Source organism: Vicia villosa, unplaced genomic scaffold (assembly GCF_029867415.1).
Source record: "Vicia villosa cultivar HV-30 ecotype Madison, WI unplaced genomic scaffold, Vvil1.0 ctg.001440F_1_1, whole genome shotgun sequence".
Lineage (NCBI taxonomy): Eukaryota > Viridiplantae > Streptophyta > Magnoliopsida > Fabales > Fabaceae > Vicia > Vicia villosa.
In genome coordinates, this window is record NW_026705619.1 from 85170 (window position 1) to 107248 (window position 22079).

General features: G+C 34.9%; 2 protein-coding genes across 3 annotated transcripts; both read left to right on the forward strand.

The window, feature by feature from the left end:
• Positions 1-7437: 7437 nt before the first annotated feature.
• On the forward strand, positions 7438-10291 carry LOC131635165 (uncharacterized). Its single transcript, XM_058905766.1, has 3 exons — positions 7438-8085; positions 8425-8530; positions 9826-10291. Exons 1-3 carry the CDS (start codon positions 7585-7587, stop codon positions 9999-10001), a joined length of 783 nt encoding a protein of 260 aa, XP_058761749.1. The 5' UTR covers positions 7438-7584; the 3' UTR covers positions 10002-10291.
• Positions 10292-15809: 5518 nt separating this feature from the next.
• LOC131635186 (uncharacterized) lies at positions 15810-22079 on the forward strand. Of its 2 annotated transcripts, XM_058905784.1 has the most exons (5): positions 15810-17397; positions 17578-17716; positions 20945-21030; positions 21660-21674; positions 21759-22079. In XM_058905784.1, the coding sequence occupies exons 1-5, from the start codon at positions 15880-15882 to the stop codon at positions 21864-21866; spliced, it is 1866 nt and encodes a 621-aa protein (XP_058761767.1). In that variant the 5' UTR covers positions 15810-15879; the 3' UTR covers positions 21867-22079. The 2 variants fall into 2 exon arrangements, with proteins under 2 accessions (XP_058761767.1, XP_058761766.1); XM_058905783.1 differs by having other exon boundaries at positions 21660-22079.

Genomic DNA, 22079 nt, shown 5'->3' on the forward strand with positions numbered 1-22079 from the left:
CTTAGGGTTTAGGATGAAGGATCAAAGGTTTTTTCACTAAGGACTTAGGATCAAACAACCTTAAGAACCGGTAATTGATTAATTAAAATAAGTTGTTGCAATAGAAATTTCAGAGTTGTTACATTGTCAATCATCCACTATCCCTAGCATGTTACTCATATTTGTTACAAAGTCAATTTCATTTACTGCTTATTCTATTTTTCGTTAAGTTATAATTACCAAACAAAACCCCATTGAAGTTTTTGTTTAATTGAACCTTGCATTGAACTCATTATTCCTGCGCAGTCCCTGAGATCGACATTCGGGGAATTTTCCCTATTATTACAAGAGGCAAAATAGTACACTTGCTATTTTACCGATCAGTGGGCGTGGTTGTTATTTTGCCACCCAAATAGTCTTTGGGTTCGGGTGTGGATGGTGATTTCGGGTGCGGGTTTGGGTAGTATGAAACATGCACCCGACCCGACCCGTTGCCATCCCTAGTCAAAAGAAAGGATGGAAAAAGTGCCTTGATTGAGAAGGTACTATATATGCCTAGAATGAAATGTAATCTGCTGAGCATATGGCATTTGGTGGAGAAAGGCTTATGTTAAAACTCTGTGTTATGATTGACATTATGTTTGGTAAAACTAACTTATGGGAACATATTGAACAAGATGTTCTATTCACTTCAACTGAAGAAGACGTGTTAAGTAAGATGTCCGATGCAAGGTCCATTCGACATCGTGTATGTTAAACTACAATTGGATCTGTTGAAGTCGATTTTATGTACATGTGCAGAATATTTTGGAATATTATGCAATTCTATGTGGCGCTTGATTTAGGGATAAGAGATTGTCTTTGTTTTCAAGATATTTGATTGGTTTCTAAATATTGTGAATATTTAGGAAACTAATGATTTAAGCCTTATCTTCATGGAGAAGATTGAGGAATATTTTATGGAGCCCTTGCTGTGATTTAAAGCCCAAGTCCAGTCCATAAGATTGTTTTAAATAGAAAGCATCAAACCTAGTATTATGTGGAACTTACATTTTAGTTTGTGTTAGGGTTTGTGCAGTCTTGTCTATTAAGAGCCTCTCTGATATCATCTTGATAAAAGAGTTTGATGTTTTTATTCAGTTGTAAGTTATGTGTTCACTCATAAGCTTTTAAGAATTGAGTGACTGTGTTTTGAAAGTGTGTCTTCTAATATTTTATAATTGATCATCGCGATTGTTATTGAGGGGGATTAAGGAGGGGCCCATATTAGGTGAGTCTTAGGTAGAAGTTAGCACGAGTAGTGATTAAATGAGAAGGTTGTTTACATCTGAACCAGAGGTTGTTTTCATAGTACTGCGAATTGATATTATCATATAGTGGAGTTATCACTGGCTTGGTAGCCCCCAGAGTAGGTATTGTTGATACCGAATTGAGTGAACAATTACTTGTGTTCTTTAAAGTTTATGCACTGCACTTTTGTATACCTTGACATTGTGTGTTGTTTAGAGATCATTGTCTCGGCATCTCTTATGACATATGTGATATAAACACCATAATTTCAATTGGCATTATAGCAGACATCCTGCTCTGACTCTGGATGAGATTCAAAGAAGATACTTTCTAGTACAATGCACAATGAAGATAGAGGGTTTTTGAATAGACTACTTATTCTTGATAGAACCAATTATGACTATTGGAAAGCTCGCATGGTGGCTTTTATTAAGTCCATCGACGACAGGGCTTAGAGAGTGATTGTCAAAGGTTGGAGTCCTCATGTGGTTAAAGAAAAGGACGGTAACGTTACTGTCAATGAAGAGGCGGAATGGGATGATGAAGATGATGCAAAATCCCTGGGAAACTCCAAACATTGAATTCCTTATTCAATGGAGTGGACAAGAACATCTTCAGACTGGTATGTGGATGTATTATTACCAAATATGTCTGGGAAATCTAGAAGACTACACACGAAGGAACCTTTAAGGTAAAGATGTTCACACTTCAGCTTCTTACCACTAAGTTTGAAAACTTAAAAATGAAAGAAGATGAGAGTATTAATGACTTCCACATGAATGTTGTTAAAATTGCCAATGCCTCTGGTGCACTTGGAGAAAAGATGTCTGTTTCCAAGTTGGTCAGAAAATTTCTCAGGTATCTACCTAAGAAGTTTGACATGAAGGTCACTGCTATTTAGGAAGCTCAAGATATTAAAACCATGAAGGTTGCTGACCTTATGGGCTCTCTTCAAACATTTTATTTAGGACTTATTGAAAATTATGATAAGAAGAATAATGAAGCATTTGGGTCCAATGCTGAAAGTTCAGAAAACAAAGGTGGAGATATATCTGAAAACCTAGTTCTACTTGGTAGATAATTTAATAAAGTGTTTAAAAAGATGGACTGGAAGTTGAGACCAGATGTCAAGAACAAGTCTCCCAACATCATCAGAAATCAAAATGTTGATAAAAGGTTAAAGGCTGGAGAGCATTTCTACCAAGGAAAAGGAGTTCAGTGTCATGAGTGTGAAGGGTATGGTCACATAAAAGCTGAATGTCCTACTTATCTAAAGAAGCAAAAGAGAGGTCTTGCTGCCTCATGGTCATAAGATGACTCTGGAAGTGACACTAAAACGTCTAAACATGTAACTGCCTTGAATGAAGTCTATGAGGAAGAATCAGATAGTGAATAGCTTACTTTTGAGGAGCTTGCCACTTCCTACCGGGAGTTATGTTTGAAAAGTGAGGAAATGTGTGAACAAGTAGAAGCTCGGATAAAGTACATATCTATCATCTCTGAACAAAAAGGTAAAATTGTGTTATGTAACTCTAAATTAGACAATATGACTAAGTTTGTTAGAATGTTTAACAGTAGATTCGAGGTCCCGGGTGAAACTCTTCAAACTAGGAAGAATGCCAGAAATGTGAAAGATATTGGGTTCACAATCGGGAAAGAGGGAAGAGCAAAGTAGATGAAGTAAAGTTTATCCAAGGTAAAGGAAAATAGAGGATGTCAGATCAGGTGCCTCAACATCCTCCTCAACATCAAAAGAACCTCTTATAAGGGAATAATCAGAAGTTGAGATGTCACTACTGTGTAAGGTTTGGTCATATAAAACCTTTTTTCTATAGACTATATGGTTATCCTAGACCTAACCCTCACTCTAGAAGAGAACATGGTGCTAATAGAGCCAAGAAATATTGGAAACCCAAAGAGGTTGTGACTGCTGTCATAGCCAACGCTTCCCTCAAATCTTATACTGGAGAAAATAGATACCTGGACAAGGGATGTTCTAGACACATGACTGGTGGCCAAAAGTCCTTGGTTGATGTTGCGCCACACATTACACGTTGTGGTAACTTTGGATACAAGTCAAACAAGAATGATGTCTCACAAAGTGTCATGACATCTTGTGACAAAAATTTGAATGATGGGTTCAAAAATAGTATTCATTGGAAAAAACACTATGCACATGGAAGCTTCTAGGAAGTCCACTGAAGACACAGGAAGTGGCCACATATGTGCAAATGATCTCGTTGCTAAAGAATTGGACGTTGTATAATTTGAGAAAGTTAGAAAACTTGGTTTCTATGGGGTTGAGGAATTATAGCAATTAATGCTATTTTGGTGGTTCATACTACATTTCAAATTATGTTCAGTTGGCCCAAGTCCACTGAGGGTTCGTTGGATTAAGTCTTGTTGTTATTTCAAAAAGGACAAGATCGTTAATCATCTGATCAAAACCCCCTGTCCTCTCTCTCTCTCTCTCTCTCTCTCTCTCAAGTGTTAACCCTCATAAATCTATGTCCTTGTGTCAAGTCAACAATGTCTTAACATTCTTCCTCAAAATTCATGCATGTGAAATCCGATAACCCTGGTGTGTCTTCTCTTCTAGGGCTGACGACCCTCTTGCGATGATTAATCTCTCCGATCTTGTGTTGAATGTCATGCCTCTGACTATGGTGGAACCCATTCGAGAAGAAGGGAGTTCTGCTATTACTAAGAAGGCTAAGCTTTTCGGTAAGTCCTTAACTTCTCTCTGAAAAAGGGTTTCTAGAAAGGCATATAGGGTAGACAATTCTGAGCAAATGAACGAATCTATAGTTATTGATAGTTCTGAAAAACCTAATCATGCTAAGATGGTAGAAACTGACAAGCAACTCAAAAGGATGGTCTCCTCTATCTTGATTGAAATTAGGTCAGATGTTGGGCAAGATGTTCAAACATCTTCTGCAAAAGAAATTGGTCCCAAGGGTGATTTTGTTCATAACCAAGCAGGTTGCAAAATTTCTCTTGAAAGAAGGAGCAAAAAGAACGCAGATGTATATGTGCCTAAGGAGGTGATTAATGTGGATGATCTTTCCTCTGATGATGGTCTTCTTGCCAATCATCTAAACACTGGAATAACAGAAAGACTCATAAAAATAAAGGGGTTGCTATTGAAGACTCTCCAGCAAAGACACCTATGAACAAGGCTAGGGATATCAAAGGAAAGGTTATGGTTGGACCTGCTAAGACTTGGATCAAGGTTGTCGTTCCTTCAAGAAAAAGAAAAGTAATTTCTTCCAGTGATTTTGAGACTGAGTCTGATGAAGATGTCTAGGACATCCTGCCTCATAGAAGGTCCACTGCCAAGAAAACTTGTGTTGTTATTCCCGAGAAACATGTTGGGATTTGGGAGTATGTCAACCAAAGGAGAATTTTCATGGAACAAGAGTTGGGTAAATACTTCTCCAAGTGTAAGGATGTTGTAAAGCTTATAGAATTTGTCGGGTTAAGAAGGACTGTCACTGATTTTGGTCCTTTCTATGAAGGATTGGTTAAGGAATTTGTGGTAAGTGTGTCGGGTGGAAGTGCTGATGATAGAAAGAGTACCTCTGGTGGATGTTTCTTTCTGGGAAACAACTTGATCTCATGGTTCAACAAGAAGCATAATTATGTATTGCTTTCCACTACTGAAGCTGAGTATATAGTAGCAGGTAGCAGTTGTTCTCACCTTGTGTGGATGGAGCAAATACTGTCTGAATACAATGTCACACAAGATGTTATAATACTATTTTGTGACAATTTTAGTGCTATAAATATTTCCAAAAATCCTATTCAACATAGTAGGACCAAGCACAGTGACATCAGTCATCATTTTATTAGAGACCTTGTTGAAGGCAAAGTCATAACACTTGAGTATGTGAAAACAGAAAATCAGCTTACTGATATTTTTACAAAGGCTTTGGATGCAATTCAGTTTGAATAATTAAAGAGTAAACTAGACGTTTGTGTGTGTGAAGAATTATAACAATTATTGACTGGGCTACAGTCAAGCACTGAAGAGGAAAGAAAAAGATTCAAACATTGTCTCTCTCCCAACGAGACTAATGCAACTTCAGTGAGGATTCTTATATCTTGTTACCATCAAGGGTATTCGTTTGACCCAGGAATTTTAGTGCGACTTGCTAGTGTTGGCCTGAGATTTTTATATAGTAAGTATGTTGCGTAGGTTCATGAGCATGCCTAAGGAGTTGTTTGGGAGTTGGTTTTTGAAGGGTTTTGGAGGGGAATACATTGGAGGATTGCGTCTATATCTAAAAATATGTTTGATATTTTTAAAAAGTTTAAAAACAATATGATCTTATATGCTAATGTAGTATATTATCTCTAATTTTTTTTACAAAATATCAAACATATTTCTAGTTATAGACCCAACCCTTCAAAGTCTTCCCTTCCAAAGACTAACTCCTAAACAGCCCCTAAAGGGAACCATGATATTAGGTTTAATCTTTCCAACCATTGTGACTGAAAGAATGACAAGGTTGATTGGATACAATGATTCTGACTAGTGTGGTGATAAAATGGACATGAGGAGCACATCTTACTATGTGTTATTGTACAATGAGGATGTCATCTCACAGTATACAAAAAGAAACATGTCACTACATTATCCTCTTGGAAGTCATAATACATAGTACAAGCATTTGCCTAATGTCCCTCACTTTTGCTTGACTCATTATTGAGGGAGTTTCATTGTGAAATGCAAGGGCCATTGAAGTTAATGATTTACAACAAATCTGCAATAAGATTAACAAAGAATATAGTGTCACATGAAAGAAGCAAACATAATGAGACTAAATTTCAATGTGATTCAAGGCATGCTAAAAATCATGTATTATCCTACAAAGAGCAGCTTGCAGATAGTTTTACAAAAACATTAAAAATTGAAAGCGTTTATAATTACGGAGAATATTGTAATAATTCTAAAAACTATATTTTTAGTTAGTTGGCATAGTTCTTTTGTGCCTTTTCTAATAATTCACATGACAAAGTGTGTGTTTTGTTATAGTTAGGAGTGTTCAAAACTAAACTGGCCCAATAGAAAATCGCAAAATCGAATCGAACCAAACCGAAACCACAAAAAACCGCATTTGGTTCGAATGTGTTTGGATCATTTTTAATAGAACCGCGCGGTTCGGTTCGGTTTGCGGTTTGTATTTTGCAAACCAAACCAAACCAAACCGCATTATATTACAAAATCTTACTAACTAATATTTTTTTTAATTTTTTTTAGAGAAATCAACTAGTATCATGTGTATATTTTATCATATTCTTTGTATGATATTTATTTTAATTTATATATCATCAAAAATAAAATATTATTCATTTATAAATATTATTTTGACAAAATATAATTTATCGTATTCTTTATCTATTTATTTACAAATGCAATTTCATGTATATCATTCTTTAAACCTAAGATAAAATTGTAAGACGCATTTTTATGTATCAAATCATAAGCTTATTTTGATAATTATAAAAATATTTATGGTAATGTATGAACGATTAAACACAAAATTATATTTTTTTTCTATATGTGTACGTATGAATCAATGAGCTTTATTCAAACCTCATTAGTTTGATTTGGTTTGGTTCGGTTTTATTTTTGAAAGCCAACCAAACCAAATCGCACGTTATTTTCTCTCGCAATTCGGATGATTTTTAGCGTCAAAATCGCTCAAACCACACCGCAAACACCCCTAATTATAGTTTAACATTTGTTTTGAATAATTTATATGTGCGAGTAACTACTTCTGCCGACCTAACAATTTTAAATTATAGAAAAGAAAATCTAGACATATATTTTAGAAAATAAGTAATTGAAACAATGATATATAAAGTAAAATACAAAAAAAAAAAAATCTAAAAACACTTGGTTAAGATAATAAAGGTCTCTTTCATATTAATAAAATATTATGAATTCGAACTTAATAATAGTATTAAATTTTTTTAGGGAGATCTATACCGTCTATATAATCTTTGCAATTGTGTACAAGATACAAGAAAAAATCAGATTATTTAAGTAAAATTAAATAATTAAACAAAAAAGCCATTTTGATTATTGAAAAATTAAATAATTAAAAAATATAATAAATAACTAAATTACAGTTACACAAAACAGGGGAAAACAAAAGGGAGAAAAACCCTTCGGAATTTTTATTTTCGGAATACAAAACCCTTTCGATTTGTTTCATCTCAGCACCGCAGCCGCAGCCGCAATCTCAAAGAAACCATTACAGCGTTACCCCATCGGAACCCAACCTAATCAACAACCAACCCACAAAAATGGTGAACCAAAGACAACGCCTCGCCAAGAAACGCTTCAAAGCCGAAAACCCCTCTCTCTTCCCCAAACCAGAACCCACTCCACCAAAAGATCCATCCAAGAAGAAAAAACCCAAATTCAAGCGCAAAAAGCCCGACTCCAAAGACAAACCCCGAACCGGAAAACGCCCCCTCCGAGTCCCCGGTATGAAACCCGGCGACAGCTGTTTCATCTGCAAGGGGTTAGATCATATCGCTAAGTTTTGTAGCGAGAAAGCTGAGTGGGAGAGGAATAAGATTTGTTTACGGTGTCGGCGACGAGGGCATAGAGCTCAGAATTGTCCCGAGGGTTCTAAGGATGTGAAGTTTTGTTATAATTGTGGTGATAATGGTCACTCTCTTGCTAATTGTCCGTATCCGCTTGAAGAAGGAGGGACGAAGTTTGCTGAGTGTTTTGTTTGTAATGAACAAGGGCATTTGAGTAGGAATTGCCCTAAAAATGCTAATGGCATTTATCCAAAGGTATATTGGGTCTATTTGCATAATTGCGTTGCATTGGTTTTCCAGCTTATCTATAGTATAAGTACTTTTGAGAGTTTTTGTAATAAGCTTATAACGACACCTCTGAATAAAGGTGAGTGTCAGAGTCTAAAACTGATGCAGACACCAACACTTGTGATTACGTTTAGTGTTGGTGTCATGTTTCCTGTGTGTCAGTGTTTCATAGCTTATAACATGTCTATAAGTTGGTTTTAGCTTATTTTTATAAGCTTTTCAGGATTGTTTATATTGCAGCATATTATTTTCTTTCAAAAGTATAACTGTCGGTTTAGTTCAATTGACAACTCTTGTTTATGGTAGGGTGGTTGTTGTAAACTATGTGGTGGTGTGACACATTTGGCAAAGGATTGTCCTGACAAAGGGCAAAGTGGATTTGGTGGTGCTGCTAAAGGGCCTGTTCACAACTGTAAGTTTTTTCTTTAGCCGAGACGGAATGAATTTTTGTGCTTCTATATGTTTGGTAGCAATGTATGGTTTGTTTGCTTCTCTCAATAAACATGATACTAGTTCAATTTTGCCGCGCTTCAGTTTCAACAAGCTATGGTTGAATACTAGTTCAATTTTGTGTCATATCTTGATTCACCATGATGAATCCTGATTCATTCTAAAGAACCACATACTATACTTAATGTAGCCAACTAGTTTTGTTGTACTTTGTATAGCCATCCACTTTTCTTTTGTCATTTGATTAATGACTTGAATTAAGTTGAATCTTCAATTATGTCATGTTGCTTATATATTTTGCCATGTTAGTTGTATTCAACATTGTTGTTGGCAGAATATTGTGGAACTATCTTTGCCCAAGATCTGCCATATAAACACGAAATTGCGGCCTATAGGGTTGCCATGGCAGACATCCCATCACAAATTGCTTATGGTGATTGTCAAATACACTGCCACCCATTCCACCATGGCCACCATTATGCAACATCAATTGTTTTTGCTTAAAAATATGATGCATTTTTTATTTTTATATTATGTGTCTTAAGATTCATAATAAGATTCAACTCACAGTTTGCAAAATAGGTACTTCTTCAATTCACAATTTGAATTTCGTTTTATAACCATGGCATCCCTTCACAAATTTCCTATGGCAATTGTCAAAAAATCCACCACGCCATTCTGTCAGGGCGGTGCCATGGCTGCCATTTACATTCCTTGTTCTTACTTACAATATCATATTTTAATGATTATGTGTCATCCTTGTAAACATAGTGATAAATTTTGAGAATCATGACTCATCAGGATATGGACTATCCAACCTTCTTGATTTAATTGCATATGTATTATCTTCCTTTATCTTGTCAAATTTGTTTAACGGGTCAGTGGCCATTGTTCTCGTTCAATGTGATCAATATCTTTGTTTCAGTTTTTGTTTGAGGTTTCACCCATAATAAAGAGATGTCAGAGATCTCGTTATACCAAAGATGAGTGATGAATGACTATTAAATGTTTGGACCCCCATGCCAACCGTTAACTTGAAGTTTTTTCTTAGTCTTAAATATTCATGCTGTAATCAAAATCACAAATGCTCTTGTATGCAGCCAGTCTTACCCCAGCCTTAGCTCTTTCTGTATATCATCAATTTCAATGCATTGATTTGTGATTTCTTCTTATTGTATTGGATTGCTAAGTATTTTTAGTCATCTAGAAAGGATGCTTATATATAACATGGTTGGATAACCACATTCTTTCTTTCAGTGCTGAGAACTGACGAGAGGCCCAAGGGTCAAGTTACCAAATTTTTGAGCGGAGATGATATGGAAGATGACTTTACCTCACAAGCAATAATAAACGATGAGAAGAACAAGTCTGCCAAGTCCAAAGATGGCAATGTAAAACCAAAGAAAGGTCCTAAAATCGTAAATTTTGACTAGTGCTTTTTTGGAATAACAATGAGTTTGACAAAATCTTAATTACACCGTGATTTTGTTGAAACTTCAAAGTATAATTTTTGTCAAAATCACGGTGTCTCATTATAATTCTGCCAAACTCACGGGCAATCCAAACATACATTTAAGATAGTTTCCTCATAATGTGTTGTATGGATATTAGTTTCCATTTCCTTTGTTCTTCTAGTACCTCTAAGTATACAGTAGGACCCTGTTATGCATTGCAATATGCTGAATCTCATCTAGATTGAAATCAAATGCAATTTTCTTGAGAAGGGTTGGGTTGCCTGAGATTTTGAAGAATTAACATGCAAACTGGATTATCTTTCCTCGCTGACGATTCATTAATCCTAGTGCTTTCAAACCTATTTTTTTTAGGAACAGTTATTAGTTTACTCTCTTTACTCTTATTTGATTTGATTATAAGCTTGATTTTGGTCCTATTATATTGAGTAATGCTCAAGTGGTTTTTGAAAAGATTAGTGTTTTTTTAATGAAAAATTATTGCAAACTATCTCTAATCGATCTTACCAAACTGTTGTTTCCAGCAAAATGTCATATTAGAAGGGCTTACTTTTGCAGCCCACTCTCATGCTTAACTCATGAATTGAGATTTTCTATTTAAAGAATGACTTCAGGTAGTTTATGCATTTGAGTGGAAAATAGCCGAAGATATTTTTACTAATTTTATTGCAAACAGTAATGAACTAATTTTTTTTAGCAAGCTATTACTAATTTCATTTATCGCATATACTAAAAATTCTATTTCCATGTCCCTGAGGTGCTAAAATTTTTAAGTTCAGTCATCTTTTTCTCGAAACAGATCTAGCCGACTTTTTTTTAGGGAATAGGTTTTGCGGAGGCGTGGCTTATTTTTGAGGATGATCCTTAGGTGCCGATCTAAAAAATTGGATTTTTAAAATATTTGTTGACATGGCAATCTACATTTAAAAATTGTGAAGATATAAGTATTAATAAAAAAACATATTTGATTATTTATTTAATTAAATACGATTCAACTATTTTATTTCACATTGTTGTAACATTGTCTTATTCTCTTTCTTCATTACATAAAGAATACTCCTTTTACGGACGAGAAAATGAGATGAGAAAAGAAATTATATATATATCAATCGTTAGTTGGTCTAGTAGTGATTGTCGCTGAATTTGGTGGGGAGGATCACGGTTTGATCCCCCGCAACCAGTTTATATCGGTGGTGAGAACTCAAAAAAAGAAAAGAAAAGAAATTACATATAGAGAATAAAGAAAATGACACAACATGTATGATGTATTTAAAAAAGTTTCAAAACAAATAAAAGAAAAACTAAGGTCATGATTGCTCACAAACATGACAAAATAATACACAATTAATATTATTATTAATATTAATACTATTAAATTATGTTAATTAAGTAAATTAAATTAAATTTTGGCGATTGATCACACTATGCAGAGTTGTCGGGAGTTCCACTATTCAGTCAGCGGACAAGGATCAAGAGGCGGCGCCTCTTGCGGGGTTTCTGGGGTAGCGTCTCGATAGCTAACTCTTAATGAACAATTCATTTTGAATCGGCGCCATATTTCTCATTAACACTGAATACATTTACAAACCCTAAGCACATAACTCGTGCCATTTATAAACCCTAATCTTATGATTCATGACAACACAACCTTTGTGTCGACATAAACCCTAATCATATGAGCTTTTACGCATTCACAAACTTTAACACAACACACTCATACCAACAATACATAATGATAACTGATAAGGCTTAAATGTACTTTTGGTCCCTGTAAGTTACCGAGTTTTTGATTTTCGTCCCTGTAAGTTTTTTTTTGGGTTTGGGTCCGTATATCTTACTTTTTGTTTGCGGTTTAGTCTCTAAACCCAAAATTCGCAGGAAAATCTGCAGGTTTCCTGCAGATTTTGATTTTAGGGACTAAAACGAACGCGAAAGTGAAATACAGGGACTCAGACCAAAAAAAACCTTATGGGGACAACAATAAAAAACTCGCTAACTTATAGGGACCAAAAGTGCATTTAAGCCTAATAATTATTCAATATGACTGATAAAAATGCAGTTGCTCACCATACAAATGTCGATCACAAAACATAATCAACATTGATCATTTAAATGTATAACAATCATTATATTAATCGAATGGACAAAATAAAAAATGTATCAAATACTCTAATGTTGCACTAGAATTATTTATATCATATATAAATTGATCAACATATATGTATCACTATGGATGATAGAAATATAGTTGTTTCACCATACAAATGTCGATCATGAAACATATGTAACATCGAACATCTAAATTTTAGAGGAAAAGAGGAGAATATTCACTCATCGTAGAATTTATGGAAAACTAAACCGTAGAATTCAGGAAGAAAACTAAACAAGCCAGTAATCTAAGGTAAGAGGGGCTATCTTAATTATTATATTTTATTTAAGGGATTGATAATTGTAGGTTGGGGTTTTGTGATGTTTTGATGATTTTGATGAACTAGGAGGATTAATTGTTTGGATTGTATATTTTGTATGTTATATGATGTTGTTATGGATTTGAAGGTCTAGGGTTTGATGAAGAATCTTGGAGTTGTGATGAACATTCATGTTTTTATGTTTGTAATAGTTACTACATGTTAGTTAGAACTAGGTTAATATGCATTAAATCGTAGGAAAATGATGATTAAAACATGTTTTTGGGTGAAAGATTCAGACTGGTTTGATGCAGGTCGCGCAGGGTTTTTTGTAGAAATTGCAGCCCCAACTTAGCACGGTGGAGTGCGCTTTTGAAAATAAAATAGGAGTCAAACCAGAGAGGAGCGCACTTAGCGCGATAGGGAGGCCGCTTAGCGCGGGTTACTAGACGAAATTTGATATTTTTGAAAAATGGTTTCAGAGTACGAAAGCTTATATTTTCTACTAATTTCTAAGCAATTTTTCAGAATTTAATAAGTATGTTTGGATGGGTTTAGAGGGCTATTTGCATGAAACTTGATTATGTGACTACATGCATGTATATGCTTGTTGTAATGGTATGTTGTTGTGATGATTGATGACATGATGATTTTGGAGTATTTGTTGTGTTGATCGAGATGGTTGCGATGCTTGTATAATTGAGATGATGATATGATTTGATGAATAAATGAATGGTGATGCAATTTTGACTATACGTGGTCATTGATTATTGTGAAGTCGTGCATCATACATTCATAGCATAATTGTAGGACAATAGTCCAGTGATATTTGCAGAACAATTGGTCCAGTGATAACCTCAATCCTATTGTGCGGATTGGGGGCATTGCTGTGAATTACTCTGGTTCCAAGCAGGAATGGACCTTACTGGTGGGGATCTTTGGAGAACGATGACATAGTCATCAGTGAAGTTTTGGTACCACATGTATGAGTCTATTGGTGTTGCATTGCATTGCTTGTGACATTGCGTGATTGAGTGATGTTTTGATTATACATGACGTAAATGATGATTTAGATGATGAGTGTGATTGAATTATGTGATGATGTTGTGATTAGATGATGATGTACAGGAGTAAGTAAATATGTGAAGCATGAAGGTACGCTTGTATCACTATATGTGTGATTGTTGATTAATTGTGCACCGCTACTATATTTATTGCTTATGTCTTATATAATAGTTATGAAATACTCAACATTTCTGTTTGAATGTTGACTTCATATGGGTAACGCGTAGGTAATCAGGAGTAGTCCGTCGAAGTTAGAGGATAGCTTTGCGGAGTCCTTTTAGCGTTTATTTTTGAACAAAGGGAGTCTTGCTCTGATACGTAACATCAGGGTCGAGGTCGTGTGTTTCTGGAACTATTATGTTCATCTTTAATCGTTTTAACATGATGAATTAATTTTATGATACTATGACGTTCGATTATGAAACATGAACAATGAAATTATGAATGATGTTTTATGAAGTTTTATAAAGATGATTTTAAACTATGAATTCCGCTTCGAGAAAATTGATGTTATTATTGTTATGTTAGAGAAGTGTTTGATTTGCATAATTTTGAGAACCCGTGTTACGGAGCAGAACGTTTATTTATGAAGTTTTTATGAAGGTGACACCCTTGTGTGAATGTTTTATTTGATTTATTTCATATTATGTTCTGAATGTTTTATGTGGGTTAGAAGGGTGTTACACATATACCAAATCATATTCTGATGCTACCAGACGACGTCGAAGACTCAAATCCTCTAGCACCTTACTATCGCTAGGCTCGTGACCTTCAGTCCTCAGGCAATGAAGCATGAAGAATGAAAATGACAAAAGCTTTAAGTGAAGATTGCGAATCACTTCTACTTAGGAAAAAAGAACAACAACGTTTCTCTGGGAATGTCACTGAAAGCTTGAAACCTAAAAGGTTGTGAAAACTTCCAAATATTCTACTCACCTTATTTATAAGCAATGACAACTGAAGGATTAAAACAACCACGAATAGAAGTTACAATATTAACGACTAGAATTTCACACATGGGGGGAACACACCAAACTTAAATGCACTAAAGCACTCTATGAACTACGACATACCATAGCCGGTCACATTATCACACATGTCAAGAATGGGTGATGAAGCTTCTCAATGATAAAACCACATTAAACACGTATGTCCCCCATTACATTTAAAAATGTTCCCAAGCGATTTAGTTCTACTTCACGTCGGACTACGACACCGAGACCAATCAATGGTACTTAAGACTTACCCCAGCTTCTTTAGTATCGGATTAAGCCTTATGGGCAAATGTTCTTGACTAGCCAAAGGCTCAATTGACCAAAGCCTAATTCATCAAAAGCCCAATCTACTCGATCCAACATATAAAAACAATCCACACACTATGAGAAGGTACACAATCTTTGATCTCTAATTTCACTTTGCTCATTTTGAATCTTAAACTGACTTCGGCGTTGAAGTGCTAACCATGCAAGTCCATCATGCGTCAAGGAGATCGAAGTCACCGTTCAAGACCACCTTCATCCAACTCTCTTCATATCTGATTTCTTCGTGGAGTAAGATCATCTATTTCTCATTTCCAAACAAACCACAATCCATGGTCCAACGAATCCTACTTGAATATAACTTCCTCTTAGATTTCCTTATTTGCTCCTATTCTTCTTCCTCACTTCTATCTAAAGCCCGATTCATATTCCAGATTAACCTATAACCTAAGTAGAATAAATAAAGGGTGAAAGTTAGAGAGACGTTGTAGTTTCTCTCTAACTAATATTTTTTTTATTAAAATTATCAATTATATAATTTTTATCTGAGCATTGCTATATTAATCATTTAATCTAATATTAAAATTATCTATTATATAATATTTTCATAAACATTATTATATTTTTAATCATAAAAATATATAATTAATTTCATGTGATAGGATATGAGATTAAAGAATAATTAAGCCAAAAAAAATTATTCATTAATTTCAAAATAAACTACACTAGATTGTTTAAAAAAATTCTGTATAGGGTTAATGAACTTTTTGGTCCCTCTAAATATTGCAGATTTCGTTTTTAGTCCCTCTAAAATTTTCTTTTAAGAAATCGTCCCTTCAAAATTTTTCGTCTAAACTATTGGTCCCTAACGTCAAATTTGCTAGAGATTAGCTACGACTTTAGCCACCGATTAGCTACGAAATTTGACGTTAGGGACCAATAGTTCGGAAGAAAAATTTTGAAGGACGATTTCTTGAAGAAAATTTTTGAAGGGACTAAAAATAAAATTTAAAGGGGCGAAAAATTTCATTAACCCTTCTGTATTGTACTATTTTTCTTGGAACCCTAATACATAGAATCCACAAGAAACCCTAATTTTGTACCACCATGATTCCTCCAAGTCCCTCGCCGCATCTACACGGTTCAGAGAACAAAATGCTCACAGAGGAGAATCCCGAAGCATTTGCTTCACCGGAGCAGAAACCCGAAGCATTTGCTTCACCGGCGCAGAAACCCGAAGATGGCAGCAAGAACAAGAAGCCCAAAAAGAAGAAGAAAAACAACGAAAACTCCGCACAACCGAACCAACTCCCTCAGCCTCAGGTATGCTCTGAACCCTTAGTAGTAGTTACACCAAATCCAGAAATCAAATCCAATGAAGAATCTTCATTGCCTAAGAAAAAGAGACAGCGTAAGAAGAAAAGCTCGATCAATGCTGAAGTAGCACAGCCAAATAGGGAAGAACCAAAGCCCTCCTTAGACCTAGAAATTAGGAAAGAAGCCGAACCAGTTGGAGTTTCTGTAGAAGGTGCAGAAACTATAACAGGTAAGGAACTGAAAAGTGAAATAGGAAAATTGCATGAGGTGGTGATCGTGGAGAATGCACTCAAGCACGATCAAGATCATCATCAGGAGCAATTGAACACAGTAGACACTGAAAAGAAGACGAGTAAGAAGACAGTTGAGTTAGATGGGTCACAATCCAATGAGCCAGTTGAAACTGTGGTTCAAACATCTATAATAGACAGAGAACTACCTCCGGTGGACCAGACTATCCCAGGGAACACTCGTCCGGTAAATTTATCAGAGCTGGAAAATAAGTACTTGGATAGGAAATATATGAAGAAAAGCTCGATCAATGCTGAAGTAGCACAACCAAGTAGGGAAGAACCAAAACCCTCATTTGACCTAGAAATTAAAAAAGAAGCTGAACCAGTTGTAGTTTCTGTAGAAGGTGCAAAAACTATAACAGGTAAGGAACGGAAAAGTGAAATAGGAAAATTGGATGAGGTGGTGATTTTGGAGAATGCGCTCAAGCACGATCAAGATCATCATCAGGAGCAATTGAACACAGTAGACACTGAAAAGAAGAGGAAGAGGAACAAGAGTGAGCTAGATGGATCACAATCCAATGAGCCAGGTGAAACTGTGGTTCAAACATCTATAATCGACAGAGAAGCACCTCCGGTGGACCAGACTATCCTAGGGAACACTCGTCCGGTAAATTTATCAGAGCTGGAAAATGAGTACTTGGATAGGAAATGGATGAAGAGGCAAAGAAACCGTGAACACAAAATTAAAGAGGAGGAAAAAACCAAGGAGCGTAATGGCAAGACAATTGTAATCCAAGTTCAGAGTCCTGTTGACCCTATAAAGAAACCCTCAACAAACCCAGCGATTATAATGGGCCCTCACCCTCCAGAACAGAAGACCTCAAGTAAAAAGAGGAAAAGGAAAGGTGGCCTCAAAAGTAAAGCGTTAGAATCTGATAGAGGCAATGCTGGTTCAACTGCTGAAACCTCGGTTCAGGGAACTAAAAGAGTCAAAGTCACTAAAAGAGTCAAAGTCACTAAAAGAGTCAAAGTCTCTAATGCTCCCGATTCTCAACAGGATAGAAGTTCTATGGTACGTAATATGATTCTTGGATTTAATTTTAGTAGTTGTATTTCTTGTTCCTCTAGTCTAGGTTAAAGTAATCAAACACAGCTCCTAAAGAGTGATCCCACCCAGGTTTGAAGTTGATTCAATTAGATATTTAGAATTATCCCGTTGTAGTACATAAATGGGGTAACTTGGTGTTTGCAGATATGTTGGACATGCCGGGAAACCGATCACACAATGCAACAATGCCAGAAGCTTAAAGACCTCTCTAAGGATGAGGAAGTTTGCTTCTTTTGTGGGGAAATCGGGCACTCACTTAAAATATGCTCAGTGGTTAAAGCAGGTCTGTTAATATTTATGCTTTTTTTTTCCCCATGAATTTCTTATATTATATCTTTTAGTGCGAGCCACTTAAAAACATCATTTTTACTGTGAGAACCATATCAAATCTATATGTTGCCTGAAAATTGTGAATTTTACCGTTTTTCATTGAAATTTAGATTGCAGCAACCAAAGTCGTATATGCTTGCCTAAACTTAATTTGTTACACGCAAAATTGATTTTTTTTTGGGTAGATTGAACAACTGATGCATCTTTTGTTCAATGACTTAAAAAAAAATCGAATTCACTTATAATAGGGACCGGGGGAGGGTGTATGTAATATTGTTAATAGTAGTACTAGTAACTGATAAGACAAACTTATAGTAATAGTAACCGATGAGATCATATCTGAGTGATAAGCAGTATATATAGCCTATTTTGGAATTTGTTATGGATAGGGAATATACATTATATTTTACTCATAATCTACTTGTTCTGTTTGGGATTTATATGAAAGTGATTTTGCCAAGTTCTTTTGTAGGGGAAAAAATACTTTCATGTTTATAGTCTGGGACTGTTTATATAGGATAAATTCAGTAAGCGTTGTCTCATTATTGAAGACTACTAACCAATTAAAATAGTTGCAAATCAAATAGGACTAAGATAAAATAAAACCAGGGAGAATAAAATAAGATCTTACCTGATTCTCTAATGTTTCTCCTACATATTGTTTTAAAAAAAATGATCTTGTAGTAGTTGAGTAATACCACACTGTTGCTTCTGTTGCAGAATATTTTCACAGAATAAATTATGTTATACGAAGATGAGGTCTTTGTGCTTCATACAGAATAACCCATTTTTCATGCAAGCACTCCATCTCTAATGAATCCTTTTTGTCTTTGAAGTAAATATTAAATACATATTGTGATTTATGATTGAAGATGTTTTTAATTTATCTGCCAATAAAAGCTCATGTAACTTTAGCTTTTTGTTCTTTTAGGTTAATGCTTTCCAATAACATTGTTTATCCCTTGTTTTGCTCTTATTTTTACTTTATTGGTATATATTGTTCTGAAAATGTGATTGAGATTTCGATATAGGAGTTTTATACTCATGTCATCTAGGGTCTTGGCTCATTTCGAAGGTTGATTTATTATTTTGAAGATATCCGTTTTGACATAAATAGATCATATACAAAATATGGAAAGAGAGATGCATGCAGGTGTATTTGGATGTACTATTATCAAAGAGAATATTACCAGATACTAATTTACCATTTTCTCTCCTAACACTAATATGATTTTACACTTCCATTGCTGTGCGAAAGAATTATATCCAGTCATTAATATGTCTAAATTGTTTATGTTTCTTTATTCTTTATACCTGTGCTGTCAATAGTTCGTCAAATCGGCAAAGCGGAGAGACTGATAGCTGGTAGTCTGTATAGGTTACAGCGGCCAGAATTGCAGTATTTGTGGCTGTGACAGCCGCTAAATGCCTAAGATAAAAACTTTTATTTATTAGCTTATTTTCTGATTTGAGTTCTAATGTCTAGTTAGTTTAATTAAGCCAAAGATGCCTAAACTTGTTTTCCTCATTGTTATGGTATATATTTCTACGTTTTGCTCAAGGCATGTAAATATTTTATTTTATTGATGAATATTTCATGAATTTTGATTGTTCATTTAGTTTTTCAGCATTTATATGACAGTATTTGTTACTAGTTATTTATGTTTCACAAATGTGAAGAATAGTGGTCATACCAGTCATCCCACTATTGTGCTGTAGCATTATTTATGTCGGCCACTATGTGCCACCATCCACGATAGATAACTTTGCTTTACAATTAAAAGCTTACTTAACATGCATTGGTTCATCTCAAGAATTTCTGTACTTTGGTCTTGTTTAAATTTCTGCCTTTGATTGGATGGGACCTTGTGAGTTGTGACAATGAAATGTTTGTGGTATATTGCAAATCAAGTGAAAAATGAGGATTCTGTTAAAGTGAAAAACAAATTCTTTTGAGCTTTCCTTTTAGGCAATAAAACTCTATTCTTTATAAAACTGAAACATGAAAGTATACAATGATTGTAGCTCTTTTGAAACGGATTTTTGGTGGTTCTCACATTGTTGTCAGAATCGCGATCAGAATCGTGAACTCCATGGATTTTGCGATTTTGCTCATCCTTGTCGATCTGAATCGTGAGTAGAATCCTAATTCAGAGCAAAATCCCAATAAAATCGCTAAATCGCAGCAAAATCCGCAATCTCATATGGATTCGACCGATTTTGGACTATTTTTGTGTGGGTAAAGTTTAGAATGGGTAAAGATGACCCGATTCAGTTATGTGACCCGGTTTTAACCCTTTTTATTTAAAAAGAGGGAAAACCCTATTTTATTGATCTTTTATTGATATTTAGTTGACATTATGGGAGATGATCAAAGTAGATGGTGTATTAGTGATCTATTTTAGCTTCTAGGCTTTAAGTATTTTGTTTTATATTTAAGATTTGAGACTTGGTTGTTTTATGTCTATTTTATGATTTTAAACTTTTTAGTACTTTTATATTTAAGATTTGAGACTTGGTTGTTTTATGATTTTAAACTTTGAGTACTTGCACTTTATTTTATATATTTACTATTATGAGTCGAATCCATCGATTTTGGTTGCGATTTTCGATTATGCTATCTTGATTTCCCCTTTCGATTCAACAAAACGATTAGAGTAGAATCCACCGATTTTAGTTGCAATTTACAATTTTTTCGATCTTACTATCCTCTTACGATTCAAAGTAAACTCTCGATTCTGATAACCTGATGCTAGTATAGTATTCTTTTTGGCAATTTTGAGAACTATAGCAGTTGTCATGTTTTGTTTATCTGGCAGAAGAGGCTTCCTAAAAAACTCTGGCAGAAGAGGGTACTTCGCCCATTGGGGGATTTTATTAGAATAGCAGTTCGGTAAGAGTCAAATAACTAAAGGTAGAGGAAGACTTAGAAAAACTATAAGAGAAATTATTAAGAAAAATCTAAAGATTAAAGATTTAGATAGAAACATGATCTTGAATAGAATATTATGTAGTCGACTCCACTTAGCCGGATAAAACTTGATTATTGTTGTTTTTATTGTTTGTAACAGTTGTATTTGTATGCCTTACCTTAGCTATATAGACAGTTAGTATTGTACCAGGCTTCAGTCTGTTCTTTATTCTGTTTTCTTATAATTCAAATTGTTAATTTGTGTTGCAGGTGGAGGAAGGCTTGCTAGGTGCTTATTTTGTAATGAACATGGTCACTTCACTAACAAGTGCCCTGGAAATGTTCCTGATCCAAAGGTATTATAATCTATTATTTGGATTTTACACCACTTTTCCCAATTTCTTTTTACAGAATTGTAAGTCTCTTTGATAATTGGTGTGTTTAATTTATATTCAAAGCATTACCAATTAATGTTTTAAAGCTCACAACTAACTCAAATAGCGTACTTTGTACGTCTCCAACTTCCTATAAATCTAAACAAGTAATTGTGTTGCATTATTCATGTACTGTATCTATTTGGAGAGTATTGCATACACCTTGAATAGTTTGCGAAAGTGGCCTGATTGAGGTTAGTTTGAGAAAATCAAAGGAAAACAAATGAGTTGAGTTTTGAGAGTCATTCAAGGAGCTGAGCTTCTAACCACGGCAGACACCATGAATAGTTGTTGTGGTTTTGGCTTTTCAGTGATTTTAAGTGTTGGTCTACCATGAACATTTATCAGAATGGTTCACCGTGAGAATTTGTCCATGTTCTAACATCAAGTTTTCCATGAAAAACTGTTCAACCGAAAATAAATAGCGCATTCAATTCTGACTTCTGAGTGACATCTTCTTCACGTTTAGGTGCCTTTTGCCATCAGTTTCTATTGATCTCATACCTTTCCTGTGAGTGATGTCTGACAACTGCTTGTTCCATTATTTGTAGGTGCAGTTGCCGCCGGTAGAAGCCGGAAAATCCAGTGCTGAAGTTACAACTGAGAAGGGAGAAGCTGGAAAATCCGGTGCTGAAGTTACAACTGAGAAGGGAGAAGCTGGAAAATCCAGTGCTGAAGTTACAACTGAGAAGGGAGAAGCTGGAAAATCCAGTGCTGAAGTTACAACTGAGAAGGGAGAAGTTGTCTGTTTAAAATAACTCAATCACTTTATTTTAAATAAACACATTTTTCCATTATAAAATTGTGTTTTTTTTGTTTGTATTTTTCTTTTGTTTACTGAGAGGATTGCGATTATATAATGTTGTCCTAATTTTTGAGAAATGGCAATGGCTACGGATGATTTTTCACCAATCTTGTTCGAATAATGATTTATTGAAATAATATACTATTAATGTTATATTTTTTTTTCC